The following is a 24,869-nucleotide window of genomic DNA, read 5'->3' as shown; positions in this document are numbered from 1 at the left end:
ATTTTTTTTTTTTTGGTCCTCGAAAATTTTAAAATTTGCACCCCCCCCCCCTTGAGCGCAAGGGGTGGGGGGGGGGCCCAACCCCTAAAAAAGGTAAAAATCACGTGATTTTAAATGATTTTTTTTTTTCTCAAGGGGGGGGGGGTAAGAGGACATATATATATATATATATATATATTTTTTTTTTGTTCCCCCTAAAATCGCAACGAATCAGCCAGCCGCTGAATGAGCGGGGGAGGGGGGTAGTGAGCACTAATTTATTTGGGGGGGCCGGGGGCACGTGACCCCTGTTGGAGCACTCCTGTCTTATGTGCACGAAAGAAAATCCCTTATATGGCAAATAACACGAGCTTTATCTCTCCAAATATGGACCAGTTATGGTATTTGACCAATCACCAAGTTTCTAAACATGAGCGTTCGCTGTATGGGGCGTGTCTATTCCAAAGCCCGAATCAACACCACTGATCAACACAGTGCGTGCAGTGCTAGCGCTAGTATACGGTGCGCGCAAGCAATTATGTGCAGTCCCACGAATTCACTTGCAAGTGACGGAAGGGGAAGTACAAAGTGAAAAAGTACAGGTTGGACGCGGACCGGAAAAAAACTGAAAAGAAAATGGCAGCAAAAATTCAGAAAAGTAAGTTTTATCAAGATAAGTCTAGATGTACATGTCATCATGAATTTTTGGTAGTTTCGACACGTTATGCAGATTGCAGTTGTAATTTTATGTGTCAAAAATTGTGATGGATTTATCATTTGGAGCTCAGAGTCTGCATCCGGCATCCGATCGCTCTACGGAATTAATTGACAGACTGCAGATGGGCTAACCCAACCAGGCCAGGCCAGGCCAGGCGTGGCGGAGGCTTGCTAGAATCTAGTCATCCAATCAAGATGACGAGTTAACGACCGATATTCAATCTTTTGATCCCTTAATGTGATGAATGGTTACACTTGTTAAAGTGTGTAATGATGAATAATGCTCTCTCGCTCAGGTTAAACTAAAATTATAACTGTAGTTTAGGTGCCAGGTAAAAATGTCAGAGGTAAAAATGTCAGAGGTAAAAATGTCAGAGGTAAAAATGTCAGAGGAAAAAATGTCAGAGGTAAAAATGTCGGAGGAAAAAATGTTAGATCTAGAGGTAAAAATGTCAGAGGTAAAAATGTCAGAGGAAAAAATGTTGAAGGTAAAAATGTCAGAGGTAAAAATGTCAGAGGTAAAAATGTCAGAGGTAAAAATGTCAGAGGTAAAAATATTCAGAGGTAAAAATGTACAAGCAAAAAAAAATGAGTGCCGTTTTAATATCTCAGCACTTTTATCACACAGAATGTTGAGACGTAGAGCTACTGCATGGGCTTGTCTATTATATTCCTTTCTTCAATAATGTAAATTGTATAAATGGCTGTTTGTTGTATTTCGTACATGTCCTGAGGATAATACAATGTGGAAAATAGATTTTGAAATTTATTTTTTTGTGATCAGGCTTGCATATAATTATATTATGTATGAATGTCTAACATTTTTTGATATTTTGAATTGGTTGATGTGTTAATGTTTGTGAAACGGACCGGTTTGGCCGGTGGCAGCCTACAACCTAGCCCGTGTAACGTCCCAGAGACGAACAAAGTCCAAACGAAGAAATGAAAGTTCTCAACAAAAGTCAAGTGTTAAAGTGAGTAGTGCATTTAGTACAAATAATTACATATAATCACGAGGAATCACGAAAACACGAAAATTTTTATCAAAATGATAAAAACTTTGGCCCAGTCTTGGTAAAGTCACAAGCACTGTACACAGAAAGATATTGATATGGGACTACACAAACATATGGCAAATCAAATCAGGCCTCATTTTAAAGCCGTTACTTGTCATACCTGGGATATGAAGTCATTTGAAATAGATTTTCAGGGAATAACTTTTTTCTTTGATGTTCTTCCACACTTGCATAACAAGAATGATAACAAACGCTCACAAATTATTGTTCACCTTTCCCCAGAACTCAACCTTCTCTTTAATTGATGTAACATGGTCGGCTTTCTGCTTTTTATCGGAGTAACAAAGCTGCTTATTGATTTTCTCCCAGACTATTTTATACCGCAATAGTAATCGACAATATTTTATTGGAACGCGCGCACTTCGGGAATGTGATGGGTTAGCATTGATAACATGGCTTTCTGCTTTGTTTCAGAGTATCAAAATACCAAGCCCACAAGAAAGTGGAATTGTCGGAAATATGCATTTATTGGAAATTACATATAATAGTAGTCATTGCCACGCAGTTAAAATGTCCAACAATCTTCAAAAGTGAAGGAGAAGTGGGGGCGGGGGGGGGGGGGGTTCATAGATATCTGATCCTATTTCGGGGGCTGTACTGACTTTTATTTTTATTTAATAATTACACCATGGAGCGACAACTCGGCCTATAAAACATGGCCAAACTTCTCGATTTTAGAAATCTTTTTCCCCAGAAGTTTGCTCAGTGTACTAGTACCATTTGATTTTACAAAAGCATAATATACCAGTATATAAATATTGAATAAGGCAGACTAATGGGCAGGGCTCAAATTAATTTTTTGTCCACGGGGGCTCTTCCCCCAAAAAAGAGCCCCCGTGAGCCTTCTCACGGGGGCTCTTTTTTGGATCATCAGACAACTGATAGCATTCTTCAAAGTACATGATTCCTCTGCAACCTTGGTACAAATACACTCAAAATAAGACTTAACTAATACAATACCTGAATAAAATATAATAAGAATTACTCATGAGTAATTCTAATTGTATTTTATTAGTTAAGTCTTATTTTAGGGGTATTTGTACCAAGGTTGTATAAGATAATCATGTACTTTTAAGAATGCTATCAATAATTGCCTGATGATTGCTTGCAAGGCGCGAAACTCGGAACAGAAACCATGTCCCATTAGTCTGCCTGCTCTGCCTAGGCATTGACCACTGTTCAGAAGGATATATAGCAAAGCATAATATAAGAGGAAGGGGAGAGCAGCCGGGTCACCGTGCCCCAGAAGAAGAATACCCCCCCCTCGTCTTCCTTCGGCAATAATCGGGCAAAAAGTCACAATTTGGGACCGAAAGGTAAATAAATTTTAACTGGGAAAGTAGAAAATAAAGCAGCGGTGAAATAACGACTGCAGAATATCCCTCGCTGTTCTTTTTCGATAAGCCTAATATATGGCCGGGTGTAACCATAACAAACTTGCCACATGATTTTGTTTTTATTTATACCTCTAACATTTATACCTCTGACATTTTTACCTCTGACATTTTTACCTCTGACATTTTTACCTCTGACATTTTTTCCTCTGACATTTTTACCTCTGACATTTTTACCTCTGACATTTTTACCTCTGACATTTTTTCCTCTGACATTTTTACCTCTGACATTTTTACCTCTGACATTTTTACCTCTGACATTTTTTCCTCTGACATTTTTTCCTCTGACATTTTTACACCGAGCCGTAGTTTAGGCCTACTCTGTAGACTCGCTCGACTCCTTGATCCTCTAGACTGTAGAGGAGTCGAGTCTAGTCTAGATTACTCTACACTTTTTGTTTTTCTCCCCCCAGCCATATTGTGACATCTCGGAGCTCGGTAGTCTCACTCTCAGCTTAGATTACTCTACACTTTTTGTTTTTCTCCCCCCAGCCATATTGTGACATCTCGGAGCTCGGTAGTCTCACTCTCAGCTTAGCTCTTTGACTGACATATTGGTTTTGTGTTGTGTGGATTATAAATAACTGTTGAGTGTTGTTATGAACAAAAAGTAGACAGTGAATCTTTAAAGTAAGCAGTCAAAGTAGGTTATTTTTCATGAGAAATCTTTTCTTCATATTTTTATTTTCAGCTGAGGAAACTATTTGTAGCAAATGTAGATAAAAAGGAAATAGATCTAGGTCGAGGTCTAGACTAGGTTATGGGAGACCTGTCGTTGTTTTAGCTTTTACGGCGTGTATCATTCATTTATGAATATTTATGCCAAATTCAAGTTGCATTTACAAAATTACCGGTAAATGGAAGCAGAAAAGAGATGGTAAAACAAAAATTTGACGCTATTCAATTTTTTGAATTTTGCGGAGATTCCAGACGTTATGTGTGTATCTTCTAGCCAGCTTGGTTTGGTACATTGAACAGGCTTCTCGGCTTGAATGTTCATGCGCGGCCTAGGCCCCTCAAAAAGGCTATCAAAAATCTTGACATACATTTCCGACATTGGAGACAGCCTCCCAATAATACAATAAAGTCTCCCATATTGGCTGTACGTGCGCCTCTACTTTGCCTCAAATTTGCCTCAAATTAGACCTAGCCTCAAATTAGACCTGGCCTACATGGACATATGAATATCATGAGAGAGCAATGATGCAGATTTAATTGTTGTTTTTCTTTCTCATATATTTAAATTTCAGCGGGTATCTGGAGCAGTAATCCAGGTACTGTTCGAGGAGCTCAAACATGTCTCGAGGGGGATCCCAAAGGCAAGAAGATGCTATATCTCAACGGTAACAACGTCATTATCAGAGATATTGAGGTAAGATAACAATCTGCTCTGTTAAAACACTTAAGAGGTTCATCTGGGGGGCATTTCACAAAACTTGTCATCAGTGACAAATGACAGTTTTTGTTATAAGCTACTGAAATCCTTGCTTCTGATTGGTCATCAGCAGATTTGTCACAGATTTTTGTCATTTGTCATTGAAAACAGGCTTTGTGAAACGGGTCCCAGATTGGCGATGAAATGTTATAAATCAGTTCTTTCTTCAGTGTAAATAGTAACTGTTTTGGTATACTTTCGCCAACTTGCTGCAAGCTTTTTCAGAACTTTGTTGTAGCTGGCGCTGTTGTTCATTGCCCAGCGCAGAACAACACACAGGTATTAAAATATTTAAGGCCAAATAACAAAAATGAAGTGTTACTTGTCCCTGTCCGCCTCCTTTTTGGCCGCTGCCTCTTTTTTTTTTTACTATTTACTTCTTTTTTTTTATCCCCCCCCCCAAAAAAAAAGCCTGTGATATAAATTTTGTTTGAATAGCTTCTAAAGTGATACAAATCATTTGTTTTGTCATACATTGCATAACTACTCACATAGCACAATATCTGTAAATAAATATGCTTGGCCAGCCATAATTAGCATGGCAGCCATCTTTTGTTCAAATCTCATTTGTTGTGTGCAAAAATGCCTTCATCCTTAGGACACTACTCAAAATATGATTTGGAGAGTATATTATTACAGGTCATCTAAAAAGAAAAGACCATCCGGAGTCATACATTTTTGAAATATTAAAAACTGAATATTTTTGTGTGCTAGAAGAAATGGGAAGTTGTCCACCACTATATCACAGAGACATTACCGGTTCAGCCAATTTGAAGAGCCTATAATTATCGTGATTACAACTATTAAACACTCATAACTTTCTCATTTTGTGTCCAATTTCATTCAGACTTTCACCAGTATGCCTCTCTGACTTTTGTGCTTTCTTCTAGAGTAATTTGCTATCAAGATTGGATTTCCTTTTGAAATGTCACTCTAGAAGCAAATTTGATAACTGTCCGAATCACTAACTTGATTTCCGTTTGAACCATTTGCTTTTATTTACGCTAGGATCCTACCCAAGTGACGATCTTCAATGATCACGCTCGCGCTACCACGAGTGCTAGGTGGGCACCCAGTGGATACTACGTTGCATCTGCAGGTGAGTAGATAGACATTACATAACACGTGTCCAGGTGCCTCGGAATGAAGGCAAACACAAAGGCTCCCATGTCTGCACTCATTCATAAACACAGTCTCAGATTTTGCTTGTGATAGATAACATTTTAAGGCTTTGAGATAAAAAGTACTAAAATTGTCTAATTGTTTAACTGTTATTTTTGTTTATTAAATAAATGTGAATCGTTGTATTAGAGACAGATATGTTGTGCATTTTGCGATATTAAAAAAAAAAAAAAACACGCAGTTACTCATACGCATACCCATGGTCACAATAGCAAAACAATAAATGAAGGCAATTTCAGTAAACAGGTTAAGAAAATCCCCTTAGAGGATAGGAACTTTGTTACTCATGATAATGTGATGTTATGGGTAACTGTAAACCCATGTTTGTAAATTCTGTTGTTGTAATGCCCAGCTGAATGTGGTAATGTTAGGGTATGGGTTATAGTCAATCCATGTACTTTGCTGGTTTTTCTTGATCAGAGGAACTTGATAAAGTGATGGTATGTATTTTTGTAAATCCATGTTCATTGTTTTGCTGTAGCTCTCTGATGAATAAATAGTTTAATGATGGTTCAAGAAACTGTAAATCCATTTAGTGAGTTCATTTGCTGTTTCTCTCAGATAACCATGGAAGGTGCTGATATGGGATACTGTATAAAATCCATAGACATTCTTAGATGTACATGGTAGTATAAGGGTGTGGGATATTGTACATCCAGGAGTGGAAAATAAAAAGTATGGGAGCGGTGAGCAATTCAACCCTGGAAAGCTCTAAGCAGAAGTTTATGTGGTCGTCTAACTATGAACCTACAAAAATACAATGTACTAATATCCATAAATCTCACTTTTCTTCTTTCAAGAAAACCTAAAAGAACACTCATGAACAAAGAAGCATTTTTGTATAACTATAATTAACCAAGAACATTGTTTTGCTGCAATTGCCAGATGAGCGTGGTATGTTGAAGATATGGGATCCTAACAATATTGGAGAAGCTAAAGTTAAGGAATACCAACCTATATCTGGTCCCATCATGGACATGGCATGGACTGAGGATAGCAAGCGACTTGTGGTGGTAGGGGAGGGTCGTGAAAAGTAAGTCAGTAGAAAAGTCAATAATACTATAGTAATAAAAGTGATAATGTCAATTATAATAATAATAATAATGATAATAATAATGATAATAATAATGATAATAATAATAATAATGAGAATGATAAATGATATTATAGTAATAATAATACTAATGATGATGTTAATAATGTTAATAATAGTAATAATGATGATGGATGATGATCATAGTAATAATAATAAGAAGAAGAAGAATGTCAAGTATACATAATCAATTTTTGGCCTGATTTTGGACAAAAATTATCAATTTTATCAAATTATCAATGTTACAATCCTTGAAAACGTTGACCATTGAACAGACTTTATTCAAACTAACATCAAGTATTACTACCGGTAATCATAAAAAGATGACATGAATGTACTTTGGGTTCAAGAGACTTTACATGTATGCCAAAGCCAGGAGGGCCATACACAAAGTAAAAGTATGTACTAATGTGTGCCCCAATGGATGAATTCATTAGAGCTCACAACTTCACATTCACAGTCACACATCCTTTTTTTGTATTTTATATATTTTTAGTGGTGGAGCTGCCTTGATAGTGGACACTGGAACATCTTGCGGAACAATCAGCACGCTTGGAAGGACAAGCACCTGTGACGTGAGACAGAAGAGGCCTTATCGGGCCGTCATTGGAGCAGATAGTTATGTTGTTAAACTCTTCGAAGGACCACCATTCAAATATAAGAGTCAGTATCAGGTTAGTTTGTCATGCAGTACTTGAGCTGCTCTTGGTTAGAGCTGTTAAAAAACGAACCATCTTCCTCTCTCTTCCAGTCTCTCTCTCTTTCTCACTCTACTGTATATATGTTCTCTCTAGTACTCTGGAACATTTAAATGCATTTCTAAATGTTACATGGTACTTAATTTAATCCAGGAAATTGTGAACCAGATATGTTTCGAGGTGAGTTATGGAAGGATAATGACAAGATTTAGACAACATATTATTTGGTCCTATTCTGTTTGAAAGGTGTAATTACTTAAGATGTGAGCCAATCATTTTATTTGCTCTTTATTTTCTGATAAAAGACCCATCTTGTTTATTAGGTTGTAAAGAAATCATCATCTATCAATTTTTTGATGTATTTGTATCTGAGAGATTGTAGCTATCAACCATTCACACTCTAGAGAATTGATTCTGAATTTATAAAGTTCCACACCATTTTGGGTTCCTTTATTTTTCTGAAACATCTGCAAATATCCTTCAATGAATACTATATTCCTAAATTTGCCGTGAGAAATTCTAGATTTAGGGTAGCATAAAAGGTGTATCCTTTTTAGAAGATAAGCCCCAACGATTTGTATGTAGGTTCTCATTAATTAATAAAGGACAAACATTCCATCATTCTTTTAAGGCCTACAGGTATTTACTCTTGTAGACACACTGTTTTCAAATTGATGGTCTGCAAATGATTTTTTGTTTTTGTTGTTGTTGTATAGGAACACAATAACTTTGTGCAGAAAGTCAGGTATGCACCGAACGGAGAAATGTTTGTCTCAGGAGGTTCAGATGGAAAGGTAAGACAGGAGATACCCCTCCTTCACCCCACCCGTCCTTCACCTGCCCCTCCTTCACCCCGCCCCTCCTTCACCCCGCCCCTCCTTCACCCCACCTTCACCCCACCCCTCCTTCACCCCGCCCCTCCTTCACCCCGCCCCTCCTTCACCCCGCCCCGCCTTCACTCCGCCCCTCCTTCACCCCGCCCCTCCTTCACCCCGCCCCTCCTTCACCCCGCCCCTTCTTCACCCGACCCCTCCGTCACCCCACCCCTCCTTCACCCCACCCCACCTTCACCCCACCCCTCCTACACCCCACCCCTCCTACCATTTTGTTTATATCACATATATGTACAACATTTATCTTCTTGCGCAACCATGCGTGCTTGCCAAGACCCATTGTTTGCATTGTCTTAGCTCTGCGTATTTGACACTGGCGGTAACCTAAATGTAATCAAGATGATGACTTAGGAAGAAGCAAGAAGCGGAAGTGTCTGGATCATGCTCTCATGTCATGTCTAAAGTCCTGAACACATTTCTGTGTACAATGCATGTGACGTCCAGCAAAACTGAGTGCTTTTGATGATTCCAAAACCTCCCAGTTTACACCACTACTTGTGTGCACTGCTATACAATCAACCTTTGCTAATCATTTCCAGGCTTTTTCATAATGCAATCATATGACCAGAACTCTCAGTTTCATCTTTAAATGGTTGAAAGTTGGAACTCTTTATGACTCTCATGACTTTTCTCTTAACCCCTCTATGTATGCATTATCTGTGGCAGCTAGGGATAACGTTCTGTTCTATAAGAAAAGCTAAAAACATTCTTTTATTTCTTGTTTTAATCTACAGTTATTCCTACGTGGTGGGGACCAGGGTGAGCTTCTTAAAGATCTAGGAGAAACAAGAGAAAAAGGAAAAGCTCACATTGGAAGTATTTATGGGGTAAGGATAATAGTCCCAACATTTATGTTACCACACTACCAACATTTATTGTATGGCTTTACAAAAATTGTATAACTATACGATAAGCAATGACTTAGTCTTACTGCTGTTTTACGAAACGGTGATGGTGGATAGTTATGGTAATGATGATGATAATGATGGTGGTTATAATTATGATGGTAGTAAAAAAAAAGTTAATTATGGTGATGATGGTAAAAGTGTTAATGGTGATGGTAATGGTGATGATGATGACAATTAGTAAGACAATTAGTAGTAGTAGTAGCAGTAGTAGTAGTAGTGGTAGTCCTAGTCCTATTAACAGTGGTAGTAGTAGTAGTGTAACTGGTAGAGGTAGTGGAAGAAGTAGTAGTAGTAGTAGTAGTAGTAGTAGTAGTAGTAGTAGGAGTAGTAGGAGTAGTAGTAGTAGTAGTAGTAGTAGTAGTAGTAGTAGTAGTAGTAGTAGAAGGAGTAGTAGGAGTAGGAGTAGTAGTAGTAGTAGTAGTAGTAGTAGTAGTAGAAGTAGTAGTAGTAGTAGTGGTAGTGGTGGTGGTGGTGGTGGTGGTGGTGGTAGTAGTAGTGGTAGTAGTGGTGGAAGAAGTAGTAGTATTCCTAATTAGTATTTTGTTATTATTCCTGATTGATGTAGATTTCCTGGAGTGATGATAGCAAGAAGATTCTGACATCGTCAGCAGACAAGACGGCCAAGATCTGGGATGTGGAAACTGGCCAAGCTGTCACGTAAGTAAAACCAATATCAGGAATGGGTCTCCCGACACGTACACCAGGGCAAGTCCAAACTATTTCATCTAGTACATCACAGACCACTTATAAGATATTAGTATATTTATATTCTCGCTCGGCAACTTTACTCATCTGCGCATGCTCGAAGCAACATACATTCAGTTGACCGACCCGCTTCTATGCAGACAGAAAGAATTTGTTCGGACACTCGTATTATTCTAGCGATTTCCTGGTATAAACGGCTGGCATTAGCCTAATTTACCATTACTTTTGACAGCCAATCAGCGCTCGTTATATTCGTGCCTTGTTCCTATTAGTATACTTGATAATTGTGTTAAGTTAATAACCCTACTAAATCTTTTACAGGACCAAGTTAAAATATACAATTTGATGACAACTTAAAGGGGAAGTTCACCCTGATATAAAGTAGATTTTAATAGAAACAGGCAAAATAGAGAAACAGGTCATTAACAGTTTTGAGTAAAAAGTGATTACAAATAAGGAAGTTATGAATTTTTGAAGGTGCGATCAATCAAACACAAATTGGCAACTCTGTGAAGTATCTTGCAAGCTTACCTCCCATTTGCCCTGTGCTCAAAAACTTCAAAAATGTATATTTTCCCTTAAAGAGGCATGTTCCCCGTATTCCAGAGGGCGTTCAAAATACGTACCCGCTGGCGGATGGTGCTAGCTGCCTATTGACACCTACAGAATATGGCCCTTACGCAGATGGCATGTTCCGAATGCCCGCACAATGCCGATTATCGCATACATGTGCCGAAGTCATACCAATCGCAGTTCGGCTCTAAGATTCGGCTGCCGTTTCCACTCACTTTCGTGACGTCACTATCGGCAGCGATCAGCTGGCTTGGCAAAGGCAGGCCAGGCCGCGCGTACTTTGATTGACAGCTGTATGCAAATGAGAAGTCGATCTTCGGAACCAAGATGGCGATGACTAGAGCAGCGATAACTACACTGGCGGGAACGTGCCCCTTAACCCTATGTTAACTGGGGGGGGGTCAATTTGACCCCCCCCTGTAGAAATTTCGCGACTACTCCGAAACCGCGGCAGATATAAAATTTTCCTTTCATGACTTTTTACTTTCGAGTCTTACGCATCTTTTAAAACAATTTTTTCGAAAATCAGACCTACGGTTAGAAGGTCACGTGACCTTTTGTCTTTGCATGTCAGCCCGAAAATCGCTCATTCTCGTGATTTGTGTACAAAACATATGTAAAAGTCATTTTTCCTAAAAATAGATAAAACATTGGTTATTCAGTCTTGTTTAAAGTTTAGATGTTTGTTTTGGGGTCAAAATAGTCGAATTTTAGTTATAAATGAAATAAAACAACAAAAACAATAAAATACATAAGTTAAAAAAACAATGAAATACATAAGAAATTATAAAAACAAGAGATAACATAAGGAATAACCTGGCTCTTCCAATTTTTTGTGTTGTTTTATTATTCCAAATGGTGTAATAAATATATGTAGTGAAAAAGAATACTTAAAACATGAATAATCTATGATTTAGGGGCAGAAATGTGAATTTGATGACCTTATTTGCATAAATTACCATAAATATGCAAATGAGTGAATTTTTCAAAAATTTGAAATTACCATAGTATTCTATACACTTCACTTGACGTGCATGCAAATTTTCGCGGCGATCGGCGGTGAAACGGCCGAGATCTTAGGGGGGGGTCAAATTGACCCCCCCCCCCAGTAAAAACCTGGTCTGAAATAGCCCAGTTAAAATAGGGTTAAGAAAACTTTCAATCATACATTCACCCTAGATTTAATTATTACAAATAAGTTTTTATACAACTCTCGTATGAACAAAATCTATTCCGTCATCAATAACTAAGAAAATGAAAGTTTAAGAAATCTTCTATACAGAGCAGATTGGAGAGTTCTCCTGCACTTTGTCACAGTGACATTACGGATTCAACCAATTTCAATTGCTCATACCTATAGGGATTACAATTTTCAAATTCATGGCTCTCATATTTTTTGTCCAATTTCATTCTAACTTTAACCAACCTGCTTCTCTAATTCTACCTGTTTTCTTTCAGAGAATCTGTCTGTTAAAGTTAAAGACCAGTCCTGGTCATGCGATTGCATTGTGAAAGAAACGTTATGGAATCGATCAGAAAAGGTTGATCATCTAGTATATAAGTATTGGTGTGTACTGCAAGGTTCTGGAATCATCAAAATGATAAGACATTTGGCCCAGTCTTGGTAAAGTGACAAGCACTGTACAAAGAAAGATGTATGGGACTACACGACAGGTGCGCGATATCTATCAGGTCCAAATAGATATAATAATTTACCAAATATATCAATTAGTAGGCGGTTTCCTGGCCAAATTAGTATCATCACGTATTAGTCAAAACATATTCTTTCACATAATTGGTAATAAGAACTTCCATTTCATTTTTTTTGAGAGGAGGGCATTTCCAAAACTGGTCTTTAACTTTAAGATTGGATTTTCAATTAAAATATTCTTCCCTTTTTTTATTTTTAGGGAGTTCACTTTTGGTACTGACCTTGAGCATCAGCAGTTGGGTTGCTTGTGGCAGGGAGACTTCCTCCTCTCTCTATCTCTCAGTGGAAATATCAACTATCTGGACCCCAATGATCCTTCTAAACCATGCAGAATCGTCCAGGTAAATTTGAACTGTAAATGTTGCAATTTCTTATCTAATATATGACCATTGACTATCTTGACTCTCATCATCTGTTAAAATAATGCACATTATCCAGGTACTGTTAATATTGTAATTATTTAATTTAATATCCATGAATATAATGATCATTACAGTTATAATCCCTTTTAATCAAGCCCATTTATCCAGGTACTGTTAATATTGTAATTTTTAAATTTTATATCCATGAATATAACGATCATTACTGTTATAATCCCTTTTAATCTGGCACATTTATCCAGATACTCTGAAGATGATAATTATTATTTATTTTTTTTCTTAAAACTCACTCTGAAAATATCCTCATAGTTTTCTCTTAGATCTAGGTAATTGATTCAACATGTGCAAAATTAATAGCAATCAAATTACAGCTGTGTATAGATATATGTGTAAGTACTGTACTAACTAGTCCAATATCTAAAATTTGCCCTTGCTAAGGTTTCAGCCTGTATTTACTGACTATAAAAGATAAACAAAACTTGATCAAAGTTGAGACAAAGTCATACATTGGTGCTTTGGCCTCACTTGTAATACTTCTATAGGACACACCATATACCATACATGCCAACTGTTCAGATTAAAGAGGAACATTCCTCTTTTTGGGAGAAGATAATTATCATTTTAATGCAGGTGTTCCTCTTCCTGTACAAATTTGTCTGTAGTATTGAATAGGAGAGTTGGGATTGTTCCTCTTTTTTTTGAAAATAGCATAATTTGTACAGATTTCTGATTTTCAAATGTTGGCATGTATGCATATACATGTATGTAATGACAAAATGCTTATAATGCACACTTCAATCATTTTTTTTCTCAATATGTAATGCATCATTCTTGAAATTAATTTAGAAGGAAAATCATCTATAAGTTCTTCATGTTGGTGTGAAGTTCCCAACTACAGTGCCAATTTGAAGAAGAAATTGGGCAATCGCAAGAAAATAAAACAGCCCCCCCCCCCCATAGTTTCAGAAATGGATTTCTTTTCTTCCTTTGTAGGGTCATCAAAAGAGAATCGTGTCAATAGCCGTCAATGAGGATAGAAGCAAAGTCTTTGCTGGGAGCTACGATGGAGTCACTAATATCCTTTTTAGTCAATTTTAACTCTTATTTAATTGGAAAAGGGTTAAATAAACTGGTCTAGCGGTAATGTCCATGGTACAGTCTGGTCTCTGTCTCCACCTAAAAACCGACTCTTATCAAAACCAGGTTTGAAAATGATTTGTGTCTTTTGGATGATGACGTCTAAAGTTGATTCTAGACCAATTGTTTATACATCATCAAACATCAGTTAAGGTCTATCCTCCTCTTTCGAAAATGTCTATTCTAGGTTATTCTATACTCTAAATCTTTGTTGGACTTCACAAGTGCCTTAAAATCATCCAAGTTTGGAGACATCCCTCTTAATCTACAATTATAAACATAACTTTTAAACAGCAGATTAAAGGTAAAGACCAGTATTGGAAACGCCCCAATTTCAAAAAATGAAATGGAAGCTCTTATTACCAATCATGTGAAAGAAGGTGTTTTGAATATTACATGATGATAAAAAATTTGACGGGAAACCGCCTACTAATTGATATATTTGGTAAATGAGTGTATCTCTCGCCTGTTGAGAGATATGAAATGCACGTGACGTGCACGTGTGTGTAGTCCCATATACATCTTTCTGTGTACAGTGCTTCTAACTTTATGAAGACTTGGCCAAATTTCTTATCATTTTGATGATTCCAGAACCTTGCAGTACATCTATGCTAGATGATCAACCTTTTCTGATCGATTTCATAACGTTTCTTTCACAATGCAATCGCATGACCATAACTGGTCTTTAGCTTTAAGATATACATTAAGAATTTATCATCTTTAACCCCCAATACGTTTTTCAAATGGGCAGACAGTTATATTATTTATAAATTTAATGCTTCCTGGGATAAATTTCAATTATTTAAACATATTTGTGGCTTACACCCAGTCAATATGATCGATTGATCGATCTGTATTGAAAAACAAGTCAGAAAAAAAAGTCCCACTGGTTCCAAGATTTCTTCTGACTTGTTTTTCAATACAGATTGATCAATCAATCTTATTTACTGGGTGTAAGCCACAAATATGTTTAAATAGTTATATTATTGTTCTCTTTTTGACTAGTAATTCTTATAATTTCATCCCAAATTGTGTACTAAGATCTTTGTTTTCAGGTTGAAATTCCTTAACCTGTGTTGCACCTTGGTGGGATAGTAAGACTGGCCTTGCAAAGACTGTAGAGGGCAGGAAAAAACCCACGCTCATTACCCAGATTGATTACAAGGAGGGCAAACTATCCACAGTCGGTATGGATGACACCATGCGCTTGATTGACGATCAAACATTAGAGTACATGTGAGTCATAGTCATATGAAATTTTCTTGAAATTTTCCTCATGCAACAAAATTTTACAAATTTCTCCAATTCTGTGTTGTTGTTCAATTATTTTCCGGCAGAGAATTTTTGCAAATTGCGACCATTCACAAAATGTCCTGAATTTACAGTATCTCTCTCTCTCTATCTTTCTCATTCAGCGTGTTTCTATTAGAAGCCATTATCCGGTTAATGGATGATAATGGATAGATTTTGCCTAATAGAAACTGACCTTCTCCGCCATTATCCGGATAATGGCTGTGAGAGCTGTGACGTGTTCAGGGGCAAAATTATCCTTCTTTTAGAAGGATAGAAACGTAGAAACTTACGCCGTTCCGATTGAGTGCACATAGTGGAGAGAAACCTGAAATAGGAGTGATCACGTGATCGGAATATTTTACCCCGACGCGCGTGACACTAAAATCCCAGGTTGACCTAGCAGTCCCACAATACTTTGCAGTGACTTTAACCAAAGTTCAATGAACTCTTATTCACGGCCTTTTAACCCACGTAATCGGAGCAGTGTATTTATCCGATAATGCGCGTAGATAGAAACTGCCCTTTCCTGGCATTATACGCTATTTTCTGGAAAATATATTAACTGGATAAATTTAGTATAACTAATGGAAACACGCGGATTGTCTCTATTCCCTTCAACCAAACTATTTTTTGACAGATTTCTGATAATTTGTAAGATTATTATTTTTTTTCTTTTTCATGGAATATGTACACTATGCTATGTTTTTTCAGGGATGACTCGTGTGGTCTTGACTCACAGCCTCAGTCAGTGTGTAGAGGATCAGGGGGACTCACTGTTGTTGGTGGTATCCAAAAGGTAAGGATCCTTTTCTTCCCTACATTCCTCAGATTGGCAACTTTCTTTTGCATATTAATGGCCATGAGCAGTTTGGGTAAGCCCTCCCCTCCCCCCCCCCCCCAACAAAAAAATAAAAATAAAATAAAATATATATATATGATATTTTAGTTCACAGATATCAAGACGATTTTGTATCTTTGTTTCTAACTTTACACTATTATTTGAATTACTGACTATTAAAATTGTTGGCAAAAAACAGTTAAAGTCCTAAATAACTAAATAACTTTCTCATTTTTGTCTGTTTTTTTTTGTTTGTTCCCAATCTTTACAAATTTAAGGGAATAGCATCTTAGGATATGTCTGTATCAAAAACATTCAATGAATTGCAATGCATTTCTATTTGATATGATTCTTTCCTTTACTGTATATGGCGTAACTGCTTCTAATACCATCTGGCAAGGATAAAACTTAGATAATAATAAAAAAAATTATAATAATAATCCGCTTTTTTTTATATAGCACCCGATAGATCAATACAACGATGCGCCTAAGCGCTTTACAGATATATTATTACCCCGGTCATCGAATTCAGGCTTACCCGCACACAATGTATCATATAACTCTTATGCTTCCAACACGGCTGTTCAGCAATGCATCTTTTCACTTTTACATGGGCGCCATTTCAAAATGCAAGTAAACATGAATGTTGTGAGGAATGTAAACAAAAATTGCCAGGATATAAGCTTGTTTCATGCGCAAATTTTTCATATTGCACATGCGCTTGAATCTTGTATTTGTATTTATTGATTCAACCATAAAATAACAGTAAATAAAATTATGGTTAGGAACATCTATGTCGAATGTTTACTCGCAATGTAATAGTCAATGACAAACGGATAGTTCAGTCAAACCTGCTATAGTGGCCACCTGTCTACAAAGACCACATTTTTTTTTTTCCTTGAAAAAGGTTTCTCATTGTAACATGTACTACCGGTATAGGAACCTGTCTACAAGGACCACTTTCTGTGTTTCCCATGGGCGGTCACTATAGACAGGTTTGACTATACCCAAGAGATCCTCCTTGACTACACAAGCATCGCAGCTGTTCATTCATATGATGAGTAGATTTGTCTGTACAATGTTCTGCCTTTGGTGTGTGTTGGAGTGTCTGTGTGCATGTGAATGAATGAGGGTGGGTGTATGTTTGTTTTGATAAGTTTTACAATATTTGTTATCATAATTTGCTTGTATGTTTATTTTTGTACAGGGCCCCATTCTCACAAGCTTTGCTTATCTTGGGGTCCTTCCGATTTTACTGTTCATTTGTTATGTATTGTTTACTTTGAATTTTAATGGGAAATAAATGAATTGAATTGAATTTGTTTGTTGTGCAGGTGACTATTGTTCGGGGTTCCAACAAAGCTTCAGTACTGGAAGTGACCTACAATGGGACAGCCGTTGACATACATCCCAACCAATCAGAGGTCGCCATTGGTGATGAGGTGAGCTCAAAACAGGCCTGATAATTACCCCATTTAAATCAGTCTCTGTTTTTTTTTTCTTCCCACAATTCTTTTTTTCTCTCCTGATTTTACCCACAATTTCCCAAATGACAATTTTTACTCAAGAGGGAGGGGAGGGGGTAAAACAATTTTTTTTAGTGCTTACTATCACCCCTGGTTCAAAAGCAACCATTACAATTTTGAGGGTCTTGAATAATCCATACTCCACACAGCATATTGCATTGATGACTAGCTGTACCGCCTCAGTCATAATAATAATAATATTCCACTTTATATAGCGCTTAATACATCTATGATGTCTCTAAGCGCTTTACAGATATACCCCGGTCATTAGATTCAATACTTGCCCGCACAATCTCCACTAACCGGGGAGCATTCCAGCCAGGCATTACTCGACACTCAAAAACTGTTTGACCAACAATGACGGTCGCATCCTACTGAGTACCCAGTGGCGGATCCAGCCAGCGGGAAGAGGGGGGGCCCAATCCGTGAGAAAATATTAGTTGCGACTCAGCCACCGGTGAATAAGCGCGGGGGGGGGGGGGGGGGGGGGGGGGGGGGGGGGGGGTAGGAGGCACTTTTTTTTTTTTGGTCCAATTTTTCAGGAACTATTTTGCGCCAACTCAATTGGTATATAAGTGTTTTTTTTGTTTTTTTCACCTAATTCGTGAGAATTTTTTTTGTTTTGTTGTTGTTGACCCATCAGCCCCCCCCCCCCCCGTGGATCCGCGCCTGCAGAGGATCCAGACGGCGTCAAGGGGGGGGGGGTAGCCAAATCTTAACACAAAATTTAGTGCCGAGCTGGCCGGCGAATAAGCAGGGGGGGGGGCGCCTTTTTTTTTTTTATAAAGGTTAACTTTACGTTATTATCCTATTTTTTATCGTTTTGGGGGGCTAGGGGGGCCCAGGCTGGAATAATCGCTACGTGGATCCTCCCCTGCGAGTACCCATTTAATACCTGGGTGGAGATGCCCCTGTACCGTTATCAAACCTTATTAAAGGGCAGTCCAACCTTTGTAAATAAGTTGAATCATATGAAAATAAATGGGATGGTGAAAATTGGAAGGAAATTTGACTGATAAAGACAACAAGTTTTTGAAAGTTTCAAAAGTGAGACCACACAATAAGAGTGCATTTCAAATTTGAAGATTGGACATTTCAACCGGTATTTTATTGATGAAATCAAAATATTTCATCCAGAGTGATTGGAGCTCCAAAAACCTATAGTAAGGTACCCTCCGGTAAAGGGAGTGGGTCTTCATTTTCCATGTGCATAAGGCCATATTTCGCTGACACCAGACTTTGTGAAAATGCCATTAATGAGTGTGCAAGTCTGCACGCAGCGAACCCTTGGCTTATCAAGAAATACCTCTTAGTCTCTTGGAGAGTATTCGGATGAGGGGAAAAGTGAGGTATTACACGAGGCATGTTCTTCATAAAAAGGATAATCCTGGTGATTGACAACATCTGTTATTGGGTAAACACCTGAACACTGTCGAATTGCCCATGAGAGCCCACTATTGTGTATATTTAATGCAAACAAAAGTGGCAATTACTCTTTAAATACACTAACAGAACTTTGGCCTGTACTCTTAAAGGTAAAGATCAGTTATGGTCATGCGATTGCATTGTGAAAGAAACGTTGTGGAATCGATCAGAAAAGGTTGATCATCTAGCATCTACCTTTAAAGATAAAGTTGAGCTCTGGTCATGCGATTGCATTGTGAAAAAAAAGGTGTGGAATGGATCAGAAAAAGTTGATCATGTAGCGTGTAAGTATTGGTGTGTACTGCATGGTTCTGGAGTCATCAAAATCATGATAAATTTGGCCCAGCCTTGGTAAAATAACAAGCACTGTACACAGAAAGATGTATATGGGACTACACAAATGGTTTCGGGGCTAGCTTACCTTGATTTCCTTATCTTTCTATGCTCAGTACTCAGCCAGTATACATTTTCTACCACAATTGTTTTTGGCAAATGACATTTATTTGTAATCTTGAACATTCAGTGTAAGTTTCGTTTGATTCTGTGAGAATTTTTTCTCTTTTTTTACCAGAACTCAAGCTTATCTTGTGTTTTTATTTTCTTCTTTTTCAGATGGGCAATATTCATGTCTACACTCTGGCCGGTGATACTCTGACAGAGAAGACATCCTTCAAAGCCCACTGTGAAGCTATAACAAGATGTCGCTATTCACCCGGTGGTGAATACCTAGCTGTAGCCAGCGCTTCAAAGGCTGTTGAGGTCTACCATCACCACTGTGATTATGCTCAAGTAAGGATCAAAACTTTCATATCAGAATTCAATTTTCACATTTCTCATACAAATTTGTACATATGGGACTGCAATTACTATACCACTATGGTACAGGACATTTCCACACATCTTACCAACAATTTTATCTTGCATTGTTGACATGAAGGCGAAAATAAACTTCATAAAACAACATCTGCCGATAGATCTTGATCTAAGTTCGTGCCAATGCATCGCTAAAAAGTAAAAGAAGGGACCGTTACAGAGCTGCCGCGAACGCAATTGCGCATCCAGCTGAAGTCGCACCATGCACCAACTCTATTTTCCGATCTTTGTATCCATTTTATGCAATGTCGCATTACGTTTTTTTTCTTTTTTTTTCCCCTCTTTAAAATTTCAAAGTTGTGCAAAGTTGACTGTTAGCTTAATGTTACAAGGGACATCTGCACAGTACCCATGACAACAGTTAATTCCATAAAATTACAGTTTGTTATGACAATTGAAATGATTCTCTCTGAAATAATATATAACCATAGTTATCAGAATAGTTCCCCAGCTTTTTTGTGCAATAGTGGTGTGTAGTTTACCGTCCATTTGTGATGCCCGAATTCTAATGTTCTGTTATGTGATTTGAGGAATAATCAATATTTTTAAGCACTTTCATCGTATGAGACCTACCGGGTAAGTCCTCGTTTTTAATAAAATGTATACCAAAATCATTTGATCTGTTGGCTGGACAATACACCCCATGCATTGTTCTTCCTATTATCTTTTCTTGCTACCTGTGCAGGATTTGGATCGCAAAAATTACAAGCATAACGCCAAGATAACAGACCTTGCATGGAGCCCTGACGGCAAGCATTACGCAACCACTGCTTTGGATGGCTCTGTCTATGTGTGGGGTCTGGAGAAACCAAATCCCATCCAGGCGATGAGTAAGTTCATCTTTAGTTTGTTTTCTCTTTACAATCTTTTTTGTTTGTTTTAATATTTGAGTTGAAAAGCACCCTTGATTTGATTTACTTTTATTTCATCATTTTCTTCTGCTGCCAGCCCCCTCCTTCAGGAGAATTGTAGATTCCTTACTGCAATTTTGAAAATGTTTAGATGCACTTTTACAACAACAACAGCAAAACCCTCTCCAGAGCATTGGAACAAAACAGTTACTGGTATTCGTTTTCTCAGGAGCCATCTTGGGTCACAAATTACTACTGGGGTGGTGTTGCAGAAGTGGGGGTGGGGGGGGGGAGGGGGGGGGCCTGGGGCATACATGTTTTGTGTGTGGAGATATGATGGATAAGTGTCCTCATTCCTCAAGCTTCTTTTCACCTGTTGCTCAAATTGTGTCAATCAGCAAAATTAGCATACCAGAAAATGAGATCCAATATCTCAGTTTAGTCAGGTCTCTTAGTAAAATTGGGGAGACACAAAAGACCTTTTTTTTCTTCCTTTGTGTTATATGTATAATGAGAATCAATTATGTTGCTCTGGTTCATAATGGTATGAACCAGACCAAAATAATACTGAGTTCCTTTAGGAAATATATTTATTCAGATGGTCATGTCTCAGCCAATACTTAAGATATTTAATTGGTTTTCGACATTTGGACATTATTTTTGATGCTCTTTCGAAAAATTGAGAAATTCTAAAAATAGATTTTTTATGACATCACACTTCACCACTCTAATGAAAGTGCAAGCATTATAAAATAGTTCAAAGAATAATAATAGAATTGCAATTTATACCTGAAGATTAACAACATTTATTTTGATATTTTGTATTTGTAGAAGTCCATGGACGAGCTGCGACTAACTGTGTGGTTTGGCTGGATAATGCATCTTTTGTAACCGGTGGAGATGATGCATGTTTGAGGACTGCATCAGTCACTTTCTAGAAGGCTTCTATCATAGTTTTATATATTCATGAGCAAGATACATTTCTCATGATATATATATGTATCAATAGCTAGAAATGAAGAAAACAAAATTATAATAATGAATGGTGATTGAAAGGTCTCTTAATTGATATAAATTTATATTTATCGGTCATTTGGTAGTAGGCAAAGATGCGTTGAAATTGATTATGTCTAGAGAGATTTAATTTAGTTTTATTTTCGTGAGCCGCTGGTGCATATCACAAATAATTGTGAAAATAGAACCATTTATCATAATTGTAATCTTAAAATTAGCTTATATATACAATTGTTTTTTTTCATGTTTACCAAAGTGAGAGAGGAACTAATCAGCAATAATGGTTGTATTATAGACAAGCAGAAATTTACTTTGATTATAAATCAAGTATATCATATAACTCTATGATGTGGGTCATTTCGAGTATATTATTGGTTATCAATTTCATAGAATATTGTTACTTTTGCTAGTTAAGTTATTAATATTAATTTGAGAGCAATCATACCTGTTAAAACAAGACTCCTAGAGAATTACTCATAATTGTATTTCTTTTATTTGAATTGTTTAGCATGTTGAAAATTTTGTTAAATGGTATAGAACAGATTTAATAGTTCTTGACATGTCAGTTCCTAGATAATCGGGCAGAAGTCAAAGAATACAGTAAAATATTTCTTACAAACATGGATAAGCCAATAAAAGGGAAAATACACTAAAGGAAATTATTAAGTGGTTGGATCATCAAAAAGTTACAGAGACTTAAATAGGTTGATAATCCTACACAAAATGTAAACACTTATACACACACACGCATATATTTAAAGATAATAACAAATTTATAAATTTGTTTTTGTATAGTATATTGGTTGATTAATGATGAAATAAAATGAAGTAGGAACATTTTCAAAATGTTGTCACTTTTACAAGCCAATTTAACAAATTAGTCAAAACACATATTTACTCTCTTATATATCTCAAGTCCCAAGTATATTTTTTTCCACTTTATCAAAAATAACATAGTGGAACATAATATACATGGTAATAACTATTACTAAACATACAATATTGGAACATAATGTACATGGTAATAGTTATGTCAAAACATTTAATAATGGAATAATCATCAGTATGATAAATACATTGACAGACTATCTTTTTTTTTTAAAGGCTATATACATGTTTATGGGTTGAATGAAAAAATGTAAATTATGTTGTGGTAAATTTGGTTGGTTTAGGGGATTATTTTAAGAATCATGTAATTTTTAGGGGGTCAATTTTATTACATTTGTAAAGTATTAAGGGGGAAAACTGATTGCTTTGTTGAACCATAATGTATTATCCTTATTATGCTAACTTTTACAGTATGAGATGAAGTGTCATGATTTGTTTGAATGTTCATGAAATTTCATGAGGTAACTTTCTCAAAGTTAAAAGATATTCTTCGGTTAAAACCTGGGCCTTTCCCAACATGACAGCAAGATGGATGCCATCCATGTATTTTGAATGTTATTGCTTATAACAAGGGGTCTTAGTTTGAGCGTGTTCCTCTACTTCCCTGTTTCATAGCAAGAATCTGGTTTAAAATTTGAATACCATAGCTGATATTGATGAAACTAGGTTTCTATAAGTTTCACAATTAAATTGATAAGTTTTATAGAGTACATGTGCACCATGTGATATTTCATTATTTGTGGTATAGATATGTAGATTTATTGAAGAATAGACACATTTTGTACATCTATTTGGACTAATTAACAGGAGTTATTCTCTTCATGATATTGATGAAACTAGGTTTCTATAAGTTTCACAATTAAATTGATAAGTTTTATAGAGTACATGTTCACCATGTGATATTTCATTATTTGTGGTATAGATATGTAGATTTATTGAAGAATAGACACATTTTGTACATCTATTTGGAGTAATTAACAGGAGTTATTCTCTTCATGTTCAAGTAAAAAAAAAAAAGAATTTGGTAAATGTTGTGGTTATCTAGTACTTAGATTTTTTCAGTACAGATCTTTAAATTTGTTGGGTAAAGAAAGGAAACTAATTTGAAGATTACTATATTTATGCCCATTTTGAATGAATATGTAAGTTCTTGAGAAATACAGTTTGGATCTCTATGGCATATGTCATTGTCTTAATTTCTTTTTTTGTTATTGTCTTCATTTTATTTTCTTCTATTTATTCATCATAATCAAGTTTGAAGGAATCTTACTAACATTTTATTTAGCAAAACTCAAAAGAAAGTACATGTACTTGTTATGGATCATAATGCAGCAAAAGACTGTGTCAAAAAGAAGTTTTCATTTTATAATTGATTTACAAAATTTCTAAATATAAGTACAGAAAATATCTGAAGCATTAGGCGAATACATTTTTATAATGCACCGTCATAGTATCCCCTTTTATCCAGCTGTTTTATGGTTAGAGGTGAGGTGGGGTGTAGTAAATAAGTACTTTCCAAACATTTTTTGCATCCTATTAACTGGCACCAGAGCTAAATAAACTGCTAGATGTACATTGGACCCCTGAATAGCCCTTGATTCATGTTTTTGTAGAAGTTCAAGTTTTGAAATTTGAATCAAAGTTTGTGGTAAATTTTAAAAAGCCCATTCTTGATGCAAAATTCATGTAAATATAATTGTTTCAAGCACTTCTGGCGAACTTGGTCTAACTCTAGCAATTAAGGAAGCTCTGGTGCCGAGTTAGCATGGTTCTAATTTTTCAATCTGCAAAGAAACTTGAGATATTCATCCTATTTTAAAAACCAGGACAATATAACTCTTGGTTGCTGGGACAAGTAAGGTCCAGGATAACAATTTATCAGCAAAACTTGTATGTGGATTTCGTATATTGCAAATAAATGTAGAATTTGGACTGGACTAATGGCCACTAATTTCAGATGTTTGGTTTGCATTTGTACAGTAGTAAGCGTGAGATGGCTAGAGAGAAGCATGGTAAATCATCTAAAAACAATGGAAGTTGTAAAGTCCAGTCTGCTGTGTATTTAGAAATTGATAAATGACAAGCAAATTAATGCTGAACCCCAAAGAGAACATCAGTAGAAGGGGGAGGTGGAGGCAGAACGTGAGGGCCTTAAAACACAATTTAATCTCCCTCTCTTAATATTTCCTTTTATAATTTTTTTAGGCTCATTTCATCCTTTTTTTTTCTTTCCTTTCTCCTCCTCTTCCTCCTCCTCCTCCTCCTCCTCCTCCTCCTCCT

The 24,869-nt window shown here is 36.6% G+C and overlaps 1 protein-coding gene across 2 annotated transcripts; it reads left to right on the top strand.

Moving 5' to 3' along the window:
* Positions 1-472: 472 nt before the first annotated feature.
* LOC587013 (WD repeat-containing protein 1) lies at positions 473-24,526 on the top strand. Of its 2 annotated transcripts, XR_004064238.1 has the most exons (17): positions 473-637; positions 4,417-4,538; positions 5,610-5,700; positions 6,669-6,816; positions 7,373-7,550; positions 8,291-8,368; positions 9,202-9,294; positions 9,941-10,032; positions 12,564-12,705; positions 13,738-13,819; positions 14,964-15,117; positions 15,886-15,970; positions 17,347-17,454; positions 19,576-19,752; positions 20,522-20,666; positions 21,519-23,255; positions 23,430-24,526. XR_004064238.1 is itself a non-coding variant. In XM_030986337.1 (16 exons), exons 1-16 carry the CDS (start codon positions 616-618, stop codon positions 21,623-21,625), a joined length of 1,824 nt encoding a protein of 607 aa, XP_030842197.1. In that variant the 5' UTR covers positions 473-615; the 3' UTR covers positions 21,626-24,526. The 2 variants fall into 2 exon arrangements, 1 of the variants encoding a protein (XP_030842197.1); XM_030986337.1 differs by having other exon boundaries at positions 21,519-24,526.
* Positions 24,527-24,869: the final 343 nt, after the last annotated feature.

Source organism: Strongylocentrotus purpuratus, unplaced genomic scaffold (genome assembly GCF_000002235.5).
Source record: "Strongylocentrotus purpuratus isolate Spur 01 unplaced genomic scaffold, Spur_5.0 spur5_scaffold_15, whole genome shotgun sequence".
NCBI classification, from domain to species: Eukaryota; Metazoa; Echinodermata; class Echinoidea; order Camarodonta; family Strongylocentrotidae; genus Strongylocentrotus; species Strongylocentrotus purpuratus.
Note: the sequence above shows the minus strand (reverse complement) of the source record. Positions and strands in the feature narration are given on the sequence as shown.

Coding starts and splice junctions, on each gene's coding strand:
- LOC587013 (XM_030986337.1), top strand. CDS start 616: ATGGCAGCAAAAATTCAGAAAA. Junction 9,295..9,940: donor ACATTGGAAGTATTTATGGG/GTAAGGATAATA, acceptor TGATTGATGTAG/ATTTCCTGGAGTGATGATAG. Junction 15,118..15,885: donor GATCAAACATTAGAGTACAT/GTGAGTCATAGT, acceptor ATGTTTTTTCAG/GGATGACTCGTGTGGTCTTG.